The sequence below is a fragment of the Peromyscus leucopus genome, chromosome 8b (genome assembly GCF_004664715.2).
Source record: "Peromyscus leucopus breed LL Stock chromosome 8b, UCI_PerLeu_2.1, whole genome shotgun sequence".
NCBI lineage: Eukaryota > Metazoa > Chordata > Mammalia > Rodentia > Cricetidae > Peromyscus > Peromyscus leucopus.
In genome coordinates this window covers 21922906-21939378 of record NC_051086.1, presented here as the reverse complement: position 1 = coordinate 21939378, position 16473 = coordinate 21922906, and the positions used below count along the sequence as shown (strand labels likewise).

Here is a 16473-nt window from a genome sequence, read left to right as displayed (position 1 = left end):
ATTAGTTGAGTCCAATGAGAAAAATGTGAAGTAATAATGCATGAGAGAGAGAGAGAGAGAGAGAGAGAGAGAGAGAGAGAGAGAGAGAGAGAGAGTTCCCATATTACTCTAAACCCTCCATTAACTAATTGTGTTCCTGTTCTCATTTGTAGCCTGGCCTCTTTGATTAGCCTTTTAATTTAGCACATTAACAACACTCTCTTTCCTTGGCTATTCCATCACTGAGCTCATTGATGTCAAATGCCCTTGAAGACACTTGAAATTTCCAGCCACGTTTGCTATTATGAAACCGCTTTGTTTTTCTGAACTTCAACCTCAAGTGCTTCAGGACTGAACAAAGCAAGACCATGAGTGAGGCACTGCCGTTATTCAGAGGTCCCATTCATGTCGCACAGACTGAGAGCTCTGTTGTTCTTTTTCACCTCACCCCTTTCTTCCCCTCTCATTGGAGACTTGGGATAAATAAGTACCACACTGGCGCTGACTCAGCACATGTGAAGAACTGAGGGAAACGCTTCCAATACTGAGCTTAGGGCAGAAGACAGAAGACAGCCAAGTCAAGGAAGGTGGAACTTTGGTTATTTGGAACATACACAGATGTTCTTAAAACCCTAGTGGAGAGGATGCCGATTCAGTTCTCCGACACCACTGTGATAGGAAAAGGAGAATATGTAAGGTGAGAGTGAGAGAACTGACTTCTATGCCCAGCACCATCTGGAAGGTAAGAGAGAAACAACACAGACAAAGCGAGATTCAGATGACCAAGCATTATATAATGAGTGGATGTAAGCTTTAATAAAGCAAAATATGGGCTGGAGTGATATCTCAGTCAACCAAGTACTTGTTTTGTAAGCATGAGGTCCTGAATTCAGCGCCCCAGAAGCCCAAAGCTGTACATGGTGCTCCATGCTTGTAATCCAGCACTGGAGAGTCAGAGACTGGAAGATGTTTGGGACTTGCTCATCAGCCAGTCTAGCCTAACAGGCAAACTTCAGGTTCCAGGGAGAGATGCTGCTTCAAAAATCAACATGAAAGGGTTCTGAGGAATGACATCCAAAACTGACCTCTCGACGCCACATCATGTGCACATGTACATGCACAAATAGACACTCAATTGAAGGATAGAATGAATGGATGGATGGATAAAGAATGGGGGAGCCGGGCGGTGGTGGTGCACGCCTTTAATCCCAGCACTCGGGAGGCAGAGGCAGGCGGATCTTTGTGAGTTCAAGGCCAGACTGGGCTACCAAGTGAGTTCCAGGAAAGGTGCAAAGCTACACAGAGAAACCCTGTCTCAAAAAACCAAAAAAAAAAAAAAAAAAAAAAAAAAAAAAGAATGGGGGAAATGAAAAGCTCTCTCACATTTTCCCAGCCTAGGTTCTTTCCTTGCTCCCATCTCAGAGTCATGATGAGTGAAGCCTCTGAGACTGAAGAGGCTGCAATGGGCCACCAACCATCTCCACTGCTTAGTCTCCTGCCACGGCAGAACTTTCTCTGCACGAGTGCTCCCTTCCTCATAGAGCTGTGACCAGTCTGTGCCCACAAACACCCTCCTTACCACAACATCTCCCAACACCCTTCCACCTCACAGTAGCTTCCTTTCCATAGAGTCCTGGCTAAGAAGAGACCTCTTCAAAAATAAATAAATAAATAAAAGTGTGCCTGGATTCAACATTAATAAAACCTCCCAACTGATCTAAACCTAAATATCTGTTTTATTTTGAGTTAAGTCTCATTACAAGCTGTCACTGCTATGTTTATGTCTTTGTCTGGGGGGTGTGTACTGCTCCTGCCTGTTTGTCAATCACTTCTCTAGAGAAATCACCCCTTCCTCAACTTCCTTAACCTTAAGGGTCACATCTGCTCTCAGCTTTCCCAACAGTGAGTTCTCAACTTGAGATAGGCTGTTAAGCCTCAGCTCCTGGTTCAAGGGTACAGAAGTCCCCATCCAAGAATACAAGAATAGACAGTTATTGTATGAGTGTGATCAGTCTCTGTTGGTTTCTATGCTCGTGAGAAGTACACTTAAAGCCACAGAAGTCACCTTTTGCACGCAGGAAAGAGAAAACTGAGTCAGAGAAACTGACTCAGACTTCAGTGTTGCAGTCTGGCCTGGATCTGACTGTTAGCTTGAGAATTCTCAGATGTGTATAGCAATGTGTTTCCCTCTTGAACTCAGCTTATTTCTACAACAATGCTTTTTAGGTATTACATTACAAATGTGTTATTTACTAGTGCTATTCATTTGTTTCCATTTTTATCTTGTCTTGTGTCATATCTGATTCCTCGTCTACACACAGGTCTATCAAGATTGGGATCATTTCCTGTTTACTGTGTCTTGAAAACTTAGGATCCACAAGATCTGATACACAGGAAACTGTCAATAACATTTTTATCAATTAATAAATCCATAAGCAGGGTTCTATTTGTACAGTTATTCACTAAGATAATCATCATGGACAGAAATTCTGTGAGCTCCCACTCAGTTATTCCCCCGCCCCCAATGACTAAGAAGTTGCTGTCCTTGTGCAGAGATTCCCCGGACGATTCAGAGGCAGAAGCAACAACTAAAGGTAGGGCAGATTATAACCCTAAGACACTCTACAAATTTAACTGTGTTCACATTCCGTCATCAGTTCTTTTCAGAACCTTTGACCTAGAAATTGACATTGTCTCTAAGATAGAAATAAGTTTGAATACGAGAGAATGGCAGACCATGCTTTAAGAGTAATATTACAGGGCTGATGTAGACGGCTCTGTCGGTGAATCCCTTGCTACATGGGACACTTATACGAATGCTTATAATCCCAGGGCTGGGATGACAGAGGCAGGCAGGTCATGGGGGTGGGGGTGTCAATGACCTGCCAGCCTAGCCTAATTGGCAAGTTTCAGGGCAATGAGAGACTCTGCCAAATAATAAAAGGTGTTATTCTTCTGAGAAACAACATCTGAAGATGACTTTTGGCCTCTACATGCACCTATACCCAAGTCCACCCACTTACGTATGCAAAAAACATTAATTGAAAAACAAAGAGTAAAAAGAACATTTTACTATAGGCATTTTTGGAATAAAAATATCCCTTACTATGTTCAGTGTTCTAAGTATTTTGTTATATGGAGTCCCCTTTCTCCCTGCCTTTGCTTATTCCAATATATGCATGTACACACACACACACACACACACACACACACACACACACACACACACGTACTCACTCATACACACTTTCATATTCTGTTCTTATCTCAATCTATCTCCCATTACTAACCCACTGGCAGGGCAATGGAGAAGGGTAAACAGTATCTCTAAAATAATCACAAAGAGAGAATCAGAGAGGTCGGCACATCAAGGTAACAAGTGGTGTGAACACAATACACCAGCCTGAGGGTGTGACCTTAAATGCTAAGACAGGTGGCCTATGAGAAGCAGAATTCAGAGAGTCCCAGCTTACTGGAGGAGATCCCCAGCATCCACAGGAGTAGCATTAAATTTTCCCACATCGCCGGGCAGTGGTGGTGCACACCTTAATCCCAGCACTCGGGAGGCAGAGCCAGGCAGATCTCTGTGAGTTCGAGGCCAGCCTGGGCTACCAAGAGAGTTCCAGGAAAGGCACAAAGCTACACAGAGAAACCCTGTCTCGAAAAACCAAAAATAAAACAAACAAATAAATAAAAATTTCCCACATCACTTCCACACCATTCTCTTCCTATACCTGTCTCTCAATTGTTTTCCCTCTCTCTAAGATATCTGAGGATAATAAATAGGAAACACAATGTGTGATTCTCTCTCAACTTGTCCTAAAAGCTTCGTGTTTTTTAGTTGTCAAAACAATGCTTTATCACATCCCCAAATTATCTTCTTGGTATTGAATATCAATTTTTCAATTTGTTCTTCTCTGAATAGGGACACAAGTTTGAACAGAAACTAATTTCCGCATGTCGTTCAAACCCACATCATTTGATCAGGAATTTGTCTGAAGGTTTGGAAAACTTTTTGAAGGTATGTGAAATACCACTCAAGACTCAAGACGTAAACTAGAAGCAGAGGGGACATCTTACACCAAGCCCATTTTTATTGTTCTCCAAAGAAAACAAAACAAAATATAAAAGCACACAAAGTTGGCCAGTTTCTATGTGTAAACATAAAGAGAAAGCATGCTTAATCTTTTATAGGTTATGTCTTAAGATACTATATATATGTTATATATATATATGTATATATATATATGTACATGTGTTCATGTATAAAGGAAATTTGTCTTATGCCTTGAGCTCCCTCTTTTACTAGATTTTTTTTTTGTCCCTTCTGATGCACAGCTCTCTTTGTGTTTTCTGCCCTACAGAGTTGAACCATGATTTTTTGGAAGAATCTTTAAACACAAGAATTCAATGAGTTCGGTGTCATTATTATATTGGGAAGAAAAATGGACAGGGCTTTATGCTACAAGTCACTTTACAGACAAAGAAGGATGTGCATGTAAACAAAATTTCAGGAAAATACAAAAAAGTACTGATCAATTTACATCAATGGCTTCTGGGTGCTGAAGCGGAAAATAACATATTCCTCCCTCTGCCAGAGACAGTCTGCAGTGAGTAGAGGCCAAGAATGGGTAAGCCAGGGGGAAGACATAAGTCACAAAAGCACTCCTGCTGCTTCTCTTTGTGGCTATCTAATTCCCTCCCATCAGTCTGCAGGTGAAGAGGATCAAGGGGGCTTGGCACTTTCTTCTGCCTCTGGAAATTCTGGACTAGTGGTACTTCTTATCTAAAGATGCTTGGGAAACTAGCCTGTTCCAAATATTTAAAAGGCCCTGTAGGAAGTATGGTGGATGCTCCTTTGTTCTCATCTTTTACTCTCTATTATTGTACATTAATTATACACAATTGATTGATGACATGCTTCTACATGTATAGAAAGTATTTTGATCATACTCATCCCCATTACTCTCTTTTGTCCTCTCACATGGCTGCTGATTCCTTTCTTCTTCTTCTAGGCACCCTGTACTTTCATGTCTTTTTTTTTTTTTTATTTTAATGACGCAATGTGTTGTTTCATCAGGTTTATTTACAGAATCATGAACAACTTATGGGTGGCTACATCACTGAAGAAAAACACCTCTTCCTTCCACAGCTACTATTAACTCTAAATCCTCAGGGAGATAAGGCATCATGAACCCTACCCCATGACAGGTTGTTGATAGCATCAACTGTGAGAGGGTCTTGTATAGATAATCTCAGCTGATGAGAGAGCAGCACTGAAATGGGCAAGCCATGCCAGAGGACAGCATGCAACAACACTCCATTATTCCCTCCAGCTCTTATATGCTTTCTGATTCCTCTCTCATGATGCTCCTTAGCCTTGGTGTCAGGAGAAGATGTAGATGTGCCAGTAATGGCTGAGCATTCAACAGTCACTTATTCTCATTAATTTGAGTAGTTATGAATCTCTGCAGTTACACTGGGGATTGTTTGTTCCATGGCAAAAGAAGTGAGTGGGAGAGGGGTGTGGTGGTAAGTGTTTGAAAGGGTCGAGGATACTTGCACCCTGATGCTGCTGTTGCAGAATCGAGAGAGGGGAATTGAGCACAAGTTGCAGAGTCAAAAGCAGTAAGGCATCCCTTCATTCAAACCCTCAGTCTGTTGTTTTCATTTTCCTTACCCCTCAACTTAAGACACAAAGGAACAAGTACAAGTGCTAAATGAATGGCTAAGTCAATAGAATTGCATTTGTTAGTTAGAAGTCAGCAGGAGTCACCTTTGTGCTGCTGGGGAAATTTCTCTAAGACTGCACATTAGAGAAAACAGAAACTCTCAACTTGGCGTGAAGGACTGAAACTGTCCAGTCTTGATTTGAGGGTTTATGCTCAGTCTTATTGCATCTTGTTATGCCATGTTTGGCTGATATCCCTGGGAGGCCTGCTTTTTTTCTGAAGGGAAATGAAGGAGGAGTGGATTTGGGGGAGCGGGGAAGTGGGGAGCTGAGAAGAATGGAGGGAGGAGAAACCACTGGGTCTGGATGTAATGTCTGAGAGGAGAATAAATTTTTTAAAATATTTTAAAAATTAAAAAAAAAGAAACCTCTTTCTCTCATGCAGATATGTTTCCTCTGCTATTCAACACAACTTTAAAAGAATTCAACTAATGAACCAGCTAGGCTGAAGAAAAACAGACAACATGCTGGCCACCAGTGCAACAGGGTGGGAGTGGAAACCAAAAGGAAACCTCAAATCAAATGTTGCAAAATACAGCATCAAGTCCAAAACAAACCATTGGTAAACTTACGCATTGCAGTCAACAGGTAATATATATTAACAGTCAAATGTCTTCACCATTTCAGCAAAATTTGAACTACCTTTATAATCTCCTGTGGCCCAGGAGTAACTTACAATATGCAAGAAGAAACATTTTACATTTGAAGACTCAGTTGGGTACATGTTGGAATATCCACTGCCTGGATCACAGTCTACCTAGGAATAAAGGAAGCTGTTGTAGGTAAAAAAAACATCTAGTGTAAGGGATGTTAAGTGATAAAAGCAGGCTAGTTCTGAAACACTATGGTCATGTGTTATGTAACAGAAATTCCTTCTCTGGGTTTAATGTCCTCTTTCTTCACATTTTAATAGAACAGAAGCTAAGATGCACTCTGCTACAGATATGTGCTCTTCATGTGATAGCATCCTGCCTCCCCAAAGCAGAAACACATGATCAACCCTACGGATAGACCAAAGTGTGCTTCCTAACCTTTACCTTCGGTGCTGCTGTTTCTCTGAGCTGAGAAAATAGTGATATACGTACATGATTTTAGAAAACTGCCTTAATGAATACAACCAGTTTTCATATTGAGATATTTTCTATTTTAGGGCTAAAAGAATCAGTATTATTATTTTCTTAGCACTTACTAAAAATTCTTTTAAAAAAGTAGAAAGTAGAAAGGAAACTAAGAGAGCATAAAAAAAAGATGGATGCCGAAGAAGTATGGCCGGGGCGGGGAGGGGGATGACAGATGGGACATGGAAGAGGGAAAGAGACTGGGCATTATACGAGGGACTGTAGGGGCAGAGAAGTAGAGCAGATGTGAGGGAGGTGATGCTATTAAAACACATTTGTTCAAAAACATCACAATGATATCTCATTCCTTATTTGCTAATCTAAAACAAAAGAAAAATGATGTGTATTGTTTGAAATAAACAGGAAAAACAGACGTCACACTGAAAGTCAGGCAAGCCACATCTGCCCGATAGAGGCTTAGCAGACACAGTGACCAAAGAGCACACAACCAGTTCAGTCTACCCCTGCCATCTATGCATGCTCTGAAATTTGGAATCTATAAATCACGTTTTCTACACTCAGTTTATGACCAAGTTCTAGAATATACTGAGTAGACCAGAGGAAACTCTAAGTATTCAGGAAAGAAGAGGCAGAGTGCAGAGGATGATTCTAAAAGCAAGAAAATGGTAGAAAGGCAGGGCATGCCATGAGTCACTCGGGCAATTTGGAAGGTTTGTCCACAGTCTGGGGAAGATCTGAAGATGTTGTGCCAAGGGTGACAAATTGAAGATTCTCAGAGTCTTACAGGAATAACAATGCCTTATGATCCATTCCTTGTTGTAAATGATTAGACTACAATTGTCAATACACAGATGCTGTGTCTGATCCAACGATCTCCCAATTCTTCATACTTTTCACAATAACTCTCAGATATTCTACCTGTTGTGTTGTCCTTAGGTTTAAAGGGAGAGTTATGGGTTTAGAGGCATGTCTCTTGAAAATAAAATATTTCTAAAAGGGCAAGAATAACATGCAACACAAAAGCTAAAATTAAAAGCAAAAACAAAAATTGTAGCTGGGTTTGATAGCACATGCCTGTAAGTCTGGCAGTCAGGAGATGATGTTAGAATAGAGGCCATGCTGCAAGTCATAGTGAGACCCTGTCTTCAAAACATAAACGCAACAACAACAATAAAATCAATGAAAAGAGAGAAGATGAAAATTAAAGAACACTATATATTATATATATGTATATAGACACATATATGTCTATGTAACAGGGGTGGCACACTAGCTCCATCATTTAAAGTGCTTACAGCAGAACAGAGCCTGAGAACCTGTGTTTGATCCTCAGGAACCACATGGTAGAAGGAGAAAACTCGTTCCAATTGGTTGCCCTCTGACCTCCACACATGTGCTGTTGTATGCAAAACTACTCCACACAAAATAAATGAGTAACTATATTAACTTTTAAAGATGAGAAAAATGGCATTAGGTACATAAATGAGATGTGAAAAGAAATAAAATGGAAATGTTTTGTTTTGTTTTGTTTCTTTTACACAAAGTAAAGAAGAGAAAAAAATTAAGAAATCAGACAGCAGAGACCCACTACTCCGAAAGGCACATTGCAGGCTCTGTCTAATGTTGTGAAGAACCACAGGAGATCTGTGGTGTCTTATCTCTGAATTCCATGGAGGAGTCTCCATTCCCACTCTCTGTGCCAGTGCCGGAGGGAGGGGCAGCTTATCTGTGTTCTAGAGAAGGCATCTGGTGGGAGGAAGGAACCATGGCATAGCTGGGGGCTGAACTGACCCACAAGTGTGTGTCTAGCCAGCCATAATAATATACATCTGTCATCCTACAACTTGAGAGGTTGAGGCAGGAGGATGGGCAGTTGGAGGTCATGCTGAGCAACATAGTGAGGCCTTGTCAAAAAAAAGAAAGAAAGAAAGGAAGGAAGGAAGGAAGGAAGGAAGGAAGGAAGGAAGGAAGGAAGGAAGAAAGAAAGAAAGAAAGAAAGAAAGAAAAAGAAAGAAAGAAAGAAAGAAAGAAAAAGAAAGAAAGAAAGAAAGAAAGAAAGAAAGAAAGAAAGAAAGAAAGAAAGAAAGAAAGAAAGAAAGAAAGAAAGAAAGAAAGAAAACTGTTTTGGTCTTATTTTCTATAACCTGGTGCCAAGTACAGAAGGGAGGGAGTTCAGAATCTGGGAATGTTGCGGGAAAACTCCTTTAGCCTACTAAACCCAAGTGTGGGAACTCAAAACCTTCAGAGCATCGATCGGGCAGCAGGGACGGCAGACTCGGCTCTCCTTGCCCTGAACAGCAACCTGTCGTCACTTAGAGAAAACGAGTTCAAGGAAAATGACTACCAGTACCTGTCTGTAAAGAAAGACTTCTTAAAGAAACCTAGGGGTTTACATACCCAAGAAGCTGACTGTTCCCTGGCCTGCGGTTATCTCCTCAGCACGGCTTCGGGGGCGGTGTTCCTAACTAGCTACCTGAAACTTTGCTTTTGCTATCAAAAGTGGTCAGAGTGAGTCCCACTCCCCACCCTGTTCCTCCAGGCCCCAACAAGAAGTCCTCAGGCTTCATGAGACTGTTGACATTGGAACCCCATGCAGTGAACACGGGTGGGTAGGTTCACTTAAAGACTGTTCACCAATTCCAGAATCAACAAAGGACATGGAGCTGATGCAAAATCTCTTTCAAGTGTCTCTCATCTTCATCTCTGCGACCATGAGAGAAGAGGAGAGACTCTTTTGGCACACTGATAGAGTTGAGGTTCATTTTCCTAAAGCAAGATGAGCTCTTAACCAGAAATATCAAACGTGTTTAGAGTATCTGTATTTACAGACTGGGAGGCAAGGGCAGAGACGGCACTTCTAACGGAGAGAAAAAGAAAAGAGCAAAAATTCCCTGAAACCTCCCAGCACTCACGCTGGCCTGCTAATTCACATCTCCTTAAACAGCACACATCCAGCTGTTCCAATTTAAAGAGCCTGCCAGTGTTTGAATGCACAGCAAAGATGAAAACAACAACAACAAAAAACAGAATTAAAGATGTAAATAGAATAGTGGAGTTCAGGGGCAGGCAGGTAGCAACCATTTTTCAGCTTGATAAATGCAGTTAATAAAAATGTGTGGCACCCCAAAGCAAGGGTCAGACAGAGGAAAACAGGAAGTAAGAGGTACAGCTTTGAGAAGTCCAGAATCAATGACCTCAAGGAAGTCAGCAAGCCTCTGCCTTGACCCTGGGAGTAAGGCTGAGGCAGTCTGTGGTTTCCCCTGCTTAGCTTTGCAAATGTGCACGGCCATGAGAGCCAGCTGACTCGATAAATAAAATCAGCGACACCACTGAGGCACTCAGAGTCAAGGGGTGACTGGTCACTCTATAAGCAAGCATAGCCTAAAGGCATTTAAACAAAATTAATTAACCAGAATCCACTCATAGAATAAGAACCCCAAACAGGATCCTTTCCATAAAACACTAATGCAGTTATTTCATGAATGACTCAAGTGGTGATTCCCTACAATGACTTATTATTTAATACTTAAAAAGTCAACATTTGAAAACATTCAAAAATTTTATTGGTAGCAACAACAAAAACAAACTGATATTATTGATTAAGCATTAATCAGAGGAATCAGGAGGGAATAGAGGGAAAACTACCTCTGTTAAGTTTATTTGATTTTTCTATTTCTAAACACTGCTTAAAGATAGGCATGCTTAAAGAGAAATTCTGTCCTGCAATTAAGACAAAATGATACAAAGGCCTGTCTCCAATTCAACTCTACAAAACAGGGGAGAAAGGGAGTTAAAGTTTTCACAACAGGACCCATGCAAACAAAAGGGGAGGGGCTGAGCAAGGCCTAATTCACAGGAGGGTGGACCGATGGACACTAGCAGAGGTCAAAGGGCAGAAGTGATTAAAGAAGAATTCAACAAAGAGGCCCTTCCCTTTCCAGCAAGGAGAAGTTCAAGGCTGTGACTTCAGCCAGAAAAGTGGCTGGAAGGAGGGAGAAAGGTCTAAGTCTTCTGAACAACAAAACCCAGCAGTGATGGTAGCATTAATATAAAGGGGTAGGGCTCCCTTTGCACATGCCCCCTCCTTCCCTCTGCAAAGCTAGGAGAATTTGTCTCTAATGTGAACCCACAGAGCTCGGCCCTCTCAACTAGGAAAATTTCACACATGCCCATTATTGGTCTAAGTAAACTAAGATGTATACATTTGTCCTCCCAGAAGACAGGCACTTTTCTAAGCCATTCATGCTAGGACACTATTTTTTCCCAATTACTTCACCAGTTAAGTGTCTATAATAACAGGCCATTACTTTTGTGTGTTTATTTTAATGCCACATCTTAAACAGATAACTATATATATATATATTTATCAATAAGGCAGAAAAAGTACATCTAATCTACCTCTGGACAGAGCATTCTCATAGCATGTACACACATACACACACCTGCTTAAGGCAAAGAAAACACTCAGCTATCAGCTAAAACATGCAAAGCCAACACGAGAAATAAGTAGTTATTCACACAGGAGAATATATGTACATATATATCCAAAACAGAGCCATCATTTCTCAGCACCCTGCTTTGTAATTAAATGAAATTCTACACAGCTACAAGTGAGAGAGAATTTGCTCCATGCTTAAAACGGCATTCCTAGATCTGCTCTTTACTCTGAATTCACCACCATCAATGTCTCAAGAAAAAGGAAAGCAACATATTCCCCCATTCCACACATGCACATGTACCCGCATGCATGCGTGCTCACACACACACACACACACACACACACACACACACACACACAGTTTTTTGTTTCCTTTTGCACGTGAAAATAAAATTGTAGCTCAGCGCTAATGAAGCAAGTCTTGCCTAACTCCCACTGGAAAAGCTTGCACATGTACCGTAGCCATGCAAGATTATCCTGCATCGGCATAATCACCTTACACGAAATGCGATTACTCTAGGCTGCAATTTTTATCCCCGAAGTCAATTTATTAATCAGAGAAAGACAGAGAGAATGAGCGAGAGAGAGAGAGAGAGAGAGAGAGAGAGAGAGAGACTACCTACCCACAAATACATCATCATCTTGCAAGAGAAATCAAAGGCTCTGTCAGCAAACAGAAGTCTCCTCACTTCACCAAGAGTATCTGGAAGAAAAACTGAAAACCACTCGGTAGAGATTCGTGCCTTTTCCTGCCAAGTCCTCAGAGTCCCTCTTATTTCCTTACACCAGGTTTGCTATGCTTGTTTATGAGTTTATCAGGACAGCATTCCTTCAGTGCCAACGTGTGTGGAGTGACTTGCTCCGGGGCTGCTTGCTTCTCTCTCTCTCTCTCTCTCTCTCTCTCTCTCTCTCTCTCTCTCTCTCTCTCTCTCTCTCTCTCCTCTCCTCTCCTCCTCTCCTCTCCCTCCCCTCCTCCCTCCCCCCTCTTTCCTTTCCCTTCCTAACTCTTGCCTTTTCTTTTCCCTCTAGTCAAGACTGCTTAGGTAACAATTCTTGGTGTGGCTGTCTCATGAGCAAATCCAGGTACTTTAGGCAGCGAGTACCAGTGGCACCACAGACACTGTTGAAACTGGCAGTGGTGAAGGTGCTGATAACAATAACAATAATAATAACAGTGACAGCTCAGGATGATCACTAAAGGCAGGTGCTACAGCCGGTCCTGACAGCCAGTAGGAGATTCCCAAAGTCCCTACTGGAGAAATTTACTGGAGGGCTGATCCTCCTGAGGCAAGCATATCAGCACAGAGCTGGTGACTCCGAGATTTTTTTTTTTTTTTTTAACTCAAAGTAAAGCTCCAGCTGCAAAGAAAAGAACATGTGCCTCTCCCGGCTTCCCCTTTATCTCTTTAAATGTACTTCAGATAAAAGCAGCATCCAGTTAGGTCAAGGCCTCCCCAGACTCATTCCTCTTCACACCACATGCTCAGCACACTTGTCTACAGCCATCTACCGGCTCCATGGTGTCACTGCGGGCTCAGAAGCTGCAGGTCTTGCTTGCCGCAGCAGCTGCTGCCTGTCCATGTCTGCCTTGCATGGTTTTCAGCCTAGATGTGTATGGGAATCTGGGAGGGGGAGAGGAACACATGGCCTTGGAATCCTGTGTGCCAGTCTATCAAATCAAAAGCAAAGCCAACCCCTACCAGCCACACTCAGCAAATGGAAAGCTCCATAGGCTTGCTGGCAGAATGTTTAGCCTTCCTAAACCAAGGGAGGGAATTATGTACATGTCCCCACTCGTAGGACTGATCTTGATGTGTGTGTGTGTGTGTGTGTGTGTGTGTGTGTGTGTATGTGTGTGTTCTTTATTTTTTTGTCCCTTATCCTTTACAATTGCAGACCTGGGAAATTTTGCAGGGTGCATAAAACTTGATCATGTTGACAGGCTCTTCTTAGAAAATCCACAGGCTAGATGCACAGCTAAGATTTCCTGAAATTATCCAAAAAAATTTTTGCCCATGAATCAATTCCCCTTTATTAGTTGTTCTTTTTTAATCCATTTTAAATTGTATACTTTATCTTGAAAATTATCTCCATTACTGAAATGCATCGTGAAGGAGAGGATGGGGAATACAATTTGCCCAGCATATTAATTGATGCAGAACTCAATTATTGATATATGGATAAGAGAGAAATGAATATTAAAACACATGGTAGCCTTTAAGGGGAAGGGAGAAGATGAACTTGTGCTCAGAGTGGAGTCTTGGTCATTAGTCACATCTTTATACATCATACAGAGGAAACCATGGAATTAAGTCTCTCATTCATTTACATTTCTCCTTAAAACTACATAAGGCAAAATGTCACCTAAATAATTAAGGTGCATTAGCTAAATTGCAGAGTCATCTCCAGAGCTGAGCAGGTGGTGAAGCACCTGTTAACGTATCTCATCGACAGCGCCATCAAGATGCATAAATGGCCGAGGAGGAGGGAAGAGCAATGACCACACAGCCTTGTTAACCAGTGACCAACAGAAGCACAGCAATGGCAACCTCAGAGGAATCAAACTGCGTCACAAAATTCCCCAGCTGGGAAATATGCAAATCATGGGAGTGGGATGATGACGTCAGTGAATTGCTTTTTTTTTGCAAACCAGATGACCTTACTTGGATGCCTAGAGTTCATGTAAAACAGCTGGGAGTGGTGGCTCACACTTGTAATCTGGGGCTGGGGAGGTAGAGACAGGTAGCAGATCCTAGGCGCTAGCTAGTATAATCAAATCAGCATGTCCCAGGGAAAACTGAGAGACCCTGCTTCAACAAACGAAGGGTAGAATAACTAAAGAAAACACCCCAGGTTAACATCAGGTTTTCACACACAGAGACAATGCCCCCCCCACACAAGCAAATATGTGTGCACACACACTATGCACATGCACACACTTGCAAATCACATGTATTCATGAACCTATTTGTACCTGCAATATTCAAGTCCCTCAAATATAATAAACCCCATGAAGAGCAGGACATTCAATGTGCAAACAAGGACATTCTAAGCCAATTGTGGGTATACTGTATACACTCTTTGTCATTATTATCATTATGAAGAGCAATGAGGGCTGCCAAGATGGCAGAGACACATGCTCCAATGCCCTAAGCCTGGAAACTCCAATTTGATCCCTTAGACCCACATGCTGGGAGAAGAGGACTGATTGCTGCAAGTTGTCCTCTGATCTCCACATGCAAAACACACACACACACACACACACACACACACACACACACAAATATAATAAGTCAATTTTTATGTGAAGAATAAGGGGGGGTCCCTTTTCCCTGTTACTGTTCTGAATGGATATCTTCATTGCACATGAACACCATGACTTTTCTGTGTACCCAAACCCTTGTACATAAGGTAAACTTGGGGGAAATATCCAAGCATCTCATTCCTTTGCTTCTTGCATGCATGAGTTCATCTTCAATTCTCCACTTTTTCTGGAACTGCTGTGTCCCATCTCTCTGGATGCACTGGATGGCAGTGGTCATGAGGAAAGACACAGACATCTCAAATCAGTGGGCAACACACAGCCTGAAGACACATTTTATTTGAGCAGCATATATTTTCAAATATAACCAGATTGTCAATATTTAAACACCCAGGAGACTTCAAAAGAAAATCTGCATGCACTCTTCAAAAACATTAGATATCCCAGTGATGTCAGGTTGGGTTTTATAGGTATGACTGTGGGCTGGTACTCAGGATCCCCTGCCCACAGATGCTGATGAGCACTGAACAAACTTAATTGACATTGAGTACTACTCCCAATTGCTTCAGATTAAGTATTATTTGGCATGGATTTGCCTAACAATCTGGCCTTGAAAATAGTTAAATCTGTAGATGTTTAAGATGATCCAGGACGTGAGCATACACATACACACAAACACACTATTTTAGATGTGGATTTCTTATAGCACTGTTATAAATTGTCCTTCAGTGTCCCTAGAACCCATCAGAATGTATCTATCTATATGTCTGTCTGTCATCTTTCAATCCATCCATCAATTTATCTCTCCTTGTATTCATATAACAATCCATCTAGTTAATACTTTAAGTAGATAGGCTGATATGGCCCACTGATACTATGTTTTCTTTAAATGTATTTGAATATTCTTGAACTTCAGTTATATTTTCCTGTTCACTGCTCTTTATGTGCTTTGATATCATCACATTTCTTGCTCATTCACTTTCTTAAGTTTTCTTTGTTTCTATGTCCACGATCCTTGGTTCAGATGTTCAAGGGCAAGATTAGGGCTAGTGGCATTCCAAGTTGTTATGAGAATACGTGGGAGAGATCACAGGTGGAAGAAAGAGGTACTGAAGACTACAAGTGGGCAGACATTCCTGGGTCCCAGGAAGATGGCTTCATGGTTCCTTTAGGAATGCTGGACTTTAAAGTAGAGTCATCAGCCGAACTGCCAACCAGAGAACTTGCATGGGACTGACGTGGGCCCTCTGCACATGTGTTGCACTGTGTAGCTTGGTCTTTTTGTGAGACTCCTAACATAGGGCACAGGGGGCTGTCTCTGACTCTAGTACCTGCTTTTGGGACCCTTTCCTCCTACTAGGTTGCCTCTTCCAGCCTTAGTGGGAGAGGAGGTGTCTAGTCTTACTGAAACTTAATATGTCATTGCTGGCTGATAAACATGCGAGGCCTGCACTTTTCTGAAGAGAAAGGAAGAGTAGATGGGGTTGGGGGTTCCTGAAGGGAGGGGCTTGGAGGAAAGGAAGGAAGGAGGGGAAGCTGTGATCAGGCTGTGAAAAGTAATTAATCAATTAATTTAATAAAGTAGGGTCATCAGTGCAAGAACACAGAGTAGCAATGGGACCACTAAGTCAAAATAAACCATGGACACTGGATCGATGTCTCCATGGTAACAGTAACTTATAGCCCAATCCTCAATGTCCAGGTATCACTGTGACAACTTATCTACATAAATAACTTAATGGAAGAGGCACTATTTGGGGCTTCTGTCCATGGCTACTGAGAATACTGTTTCTGGGCCTGGGCTGTAGCAGTCCCCTGCAATGGCCTATTGATTTTTATCCTGACATGGTCAGAATCACACAAGAGACAAGCTCCTAGGAATGCCTGAGAGGAATATTCTAGATTAGGCTAAGTGAGTAGGGAAGAGCAACGCTAAGTGTGGGCAGCACTCGTCCATTAGCTAAAATGGAATAAAGTAAGACAG

The 16473-nt window shown here is 41.8% G+C and overlaps 1 protein-coding gene across 18 annotated transcripts in view; it reads right to left on the bottom strand.

The window, feature by feature from the left end:
• Rbfox1 (RNA binding fox-1 homolog 1) overlaps positions 1 to 16473 on the bottom strand; it is a 1601479-nt gene that overhangs the window by 563327 nt on the left and 1021679 nt on the right. Inside the window, exon 1 of one of the 18 annotated variants that reach the window (XM_028872936.2) lies at positions 11851 to 12153. The exons of the other annotated variants lie outside the window; for them this stretch is intronic. Within the exon in view, the coding sequence (XP_028728769.1) occupies positions 11851 to 11868 (18 nt within the window). The 5' untranslated portion in view covers positions 11869 to 12153. Of the gene's footprint in view, positions 1 to 11850; positions 12154 to 16473 lie in introns of those variants that run through there. 18 annotated transcript variants of the gene reach the window in all.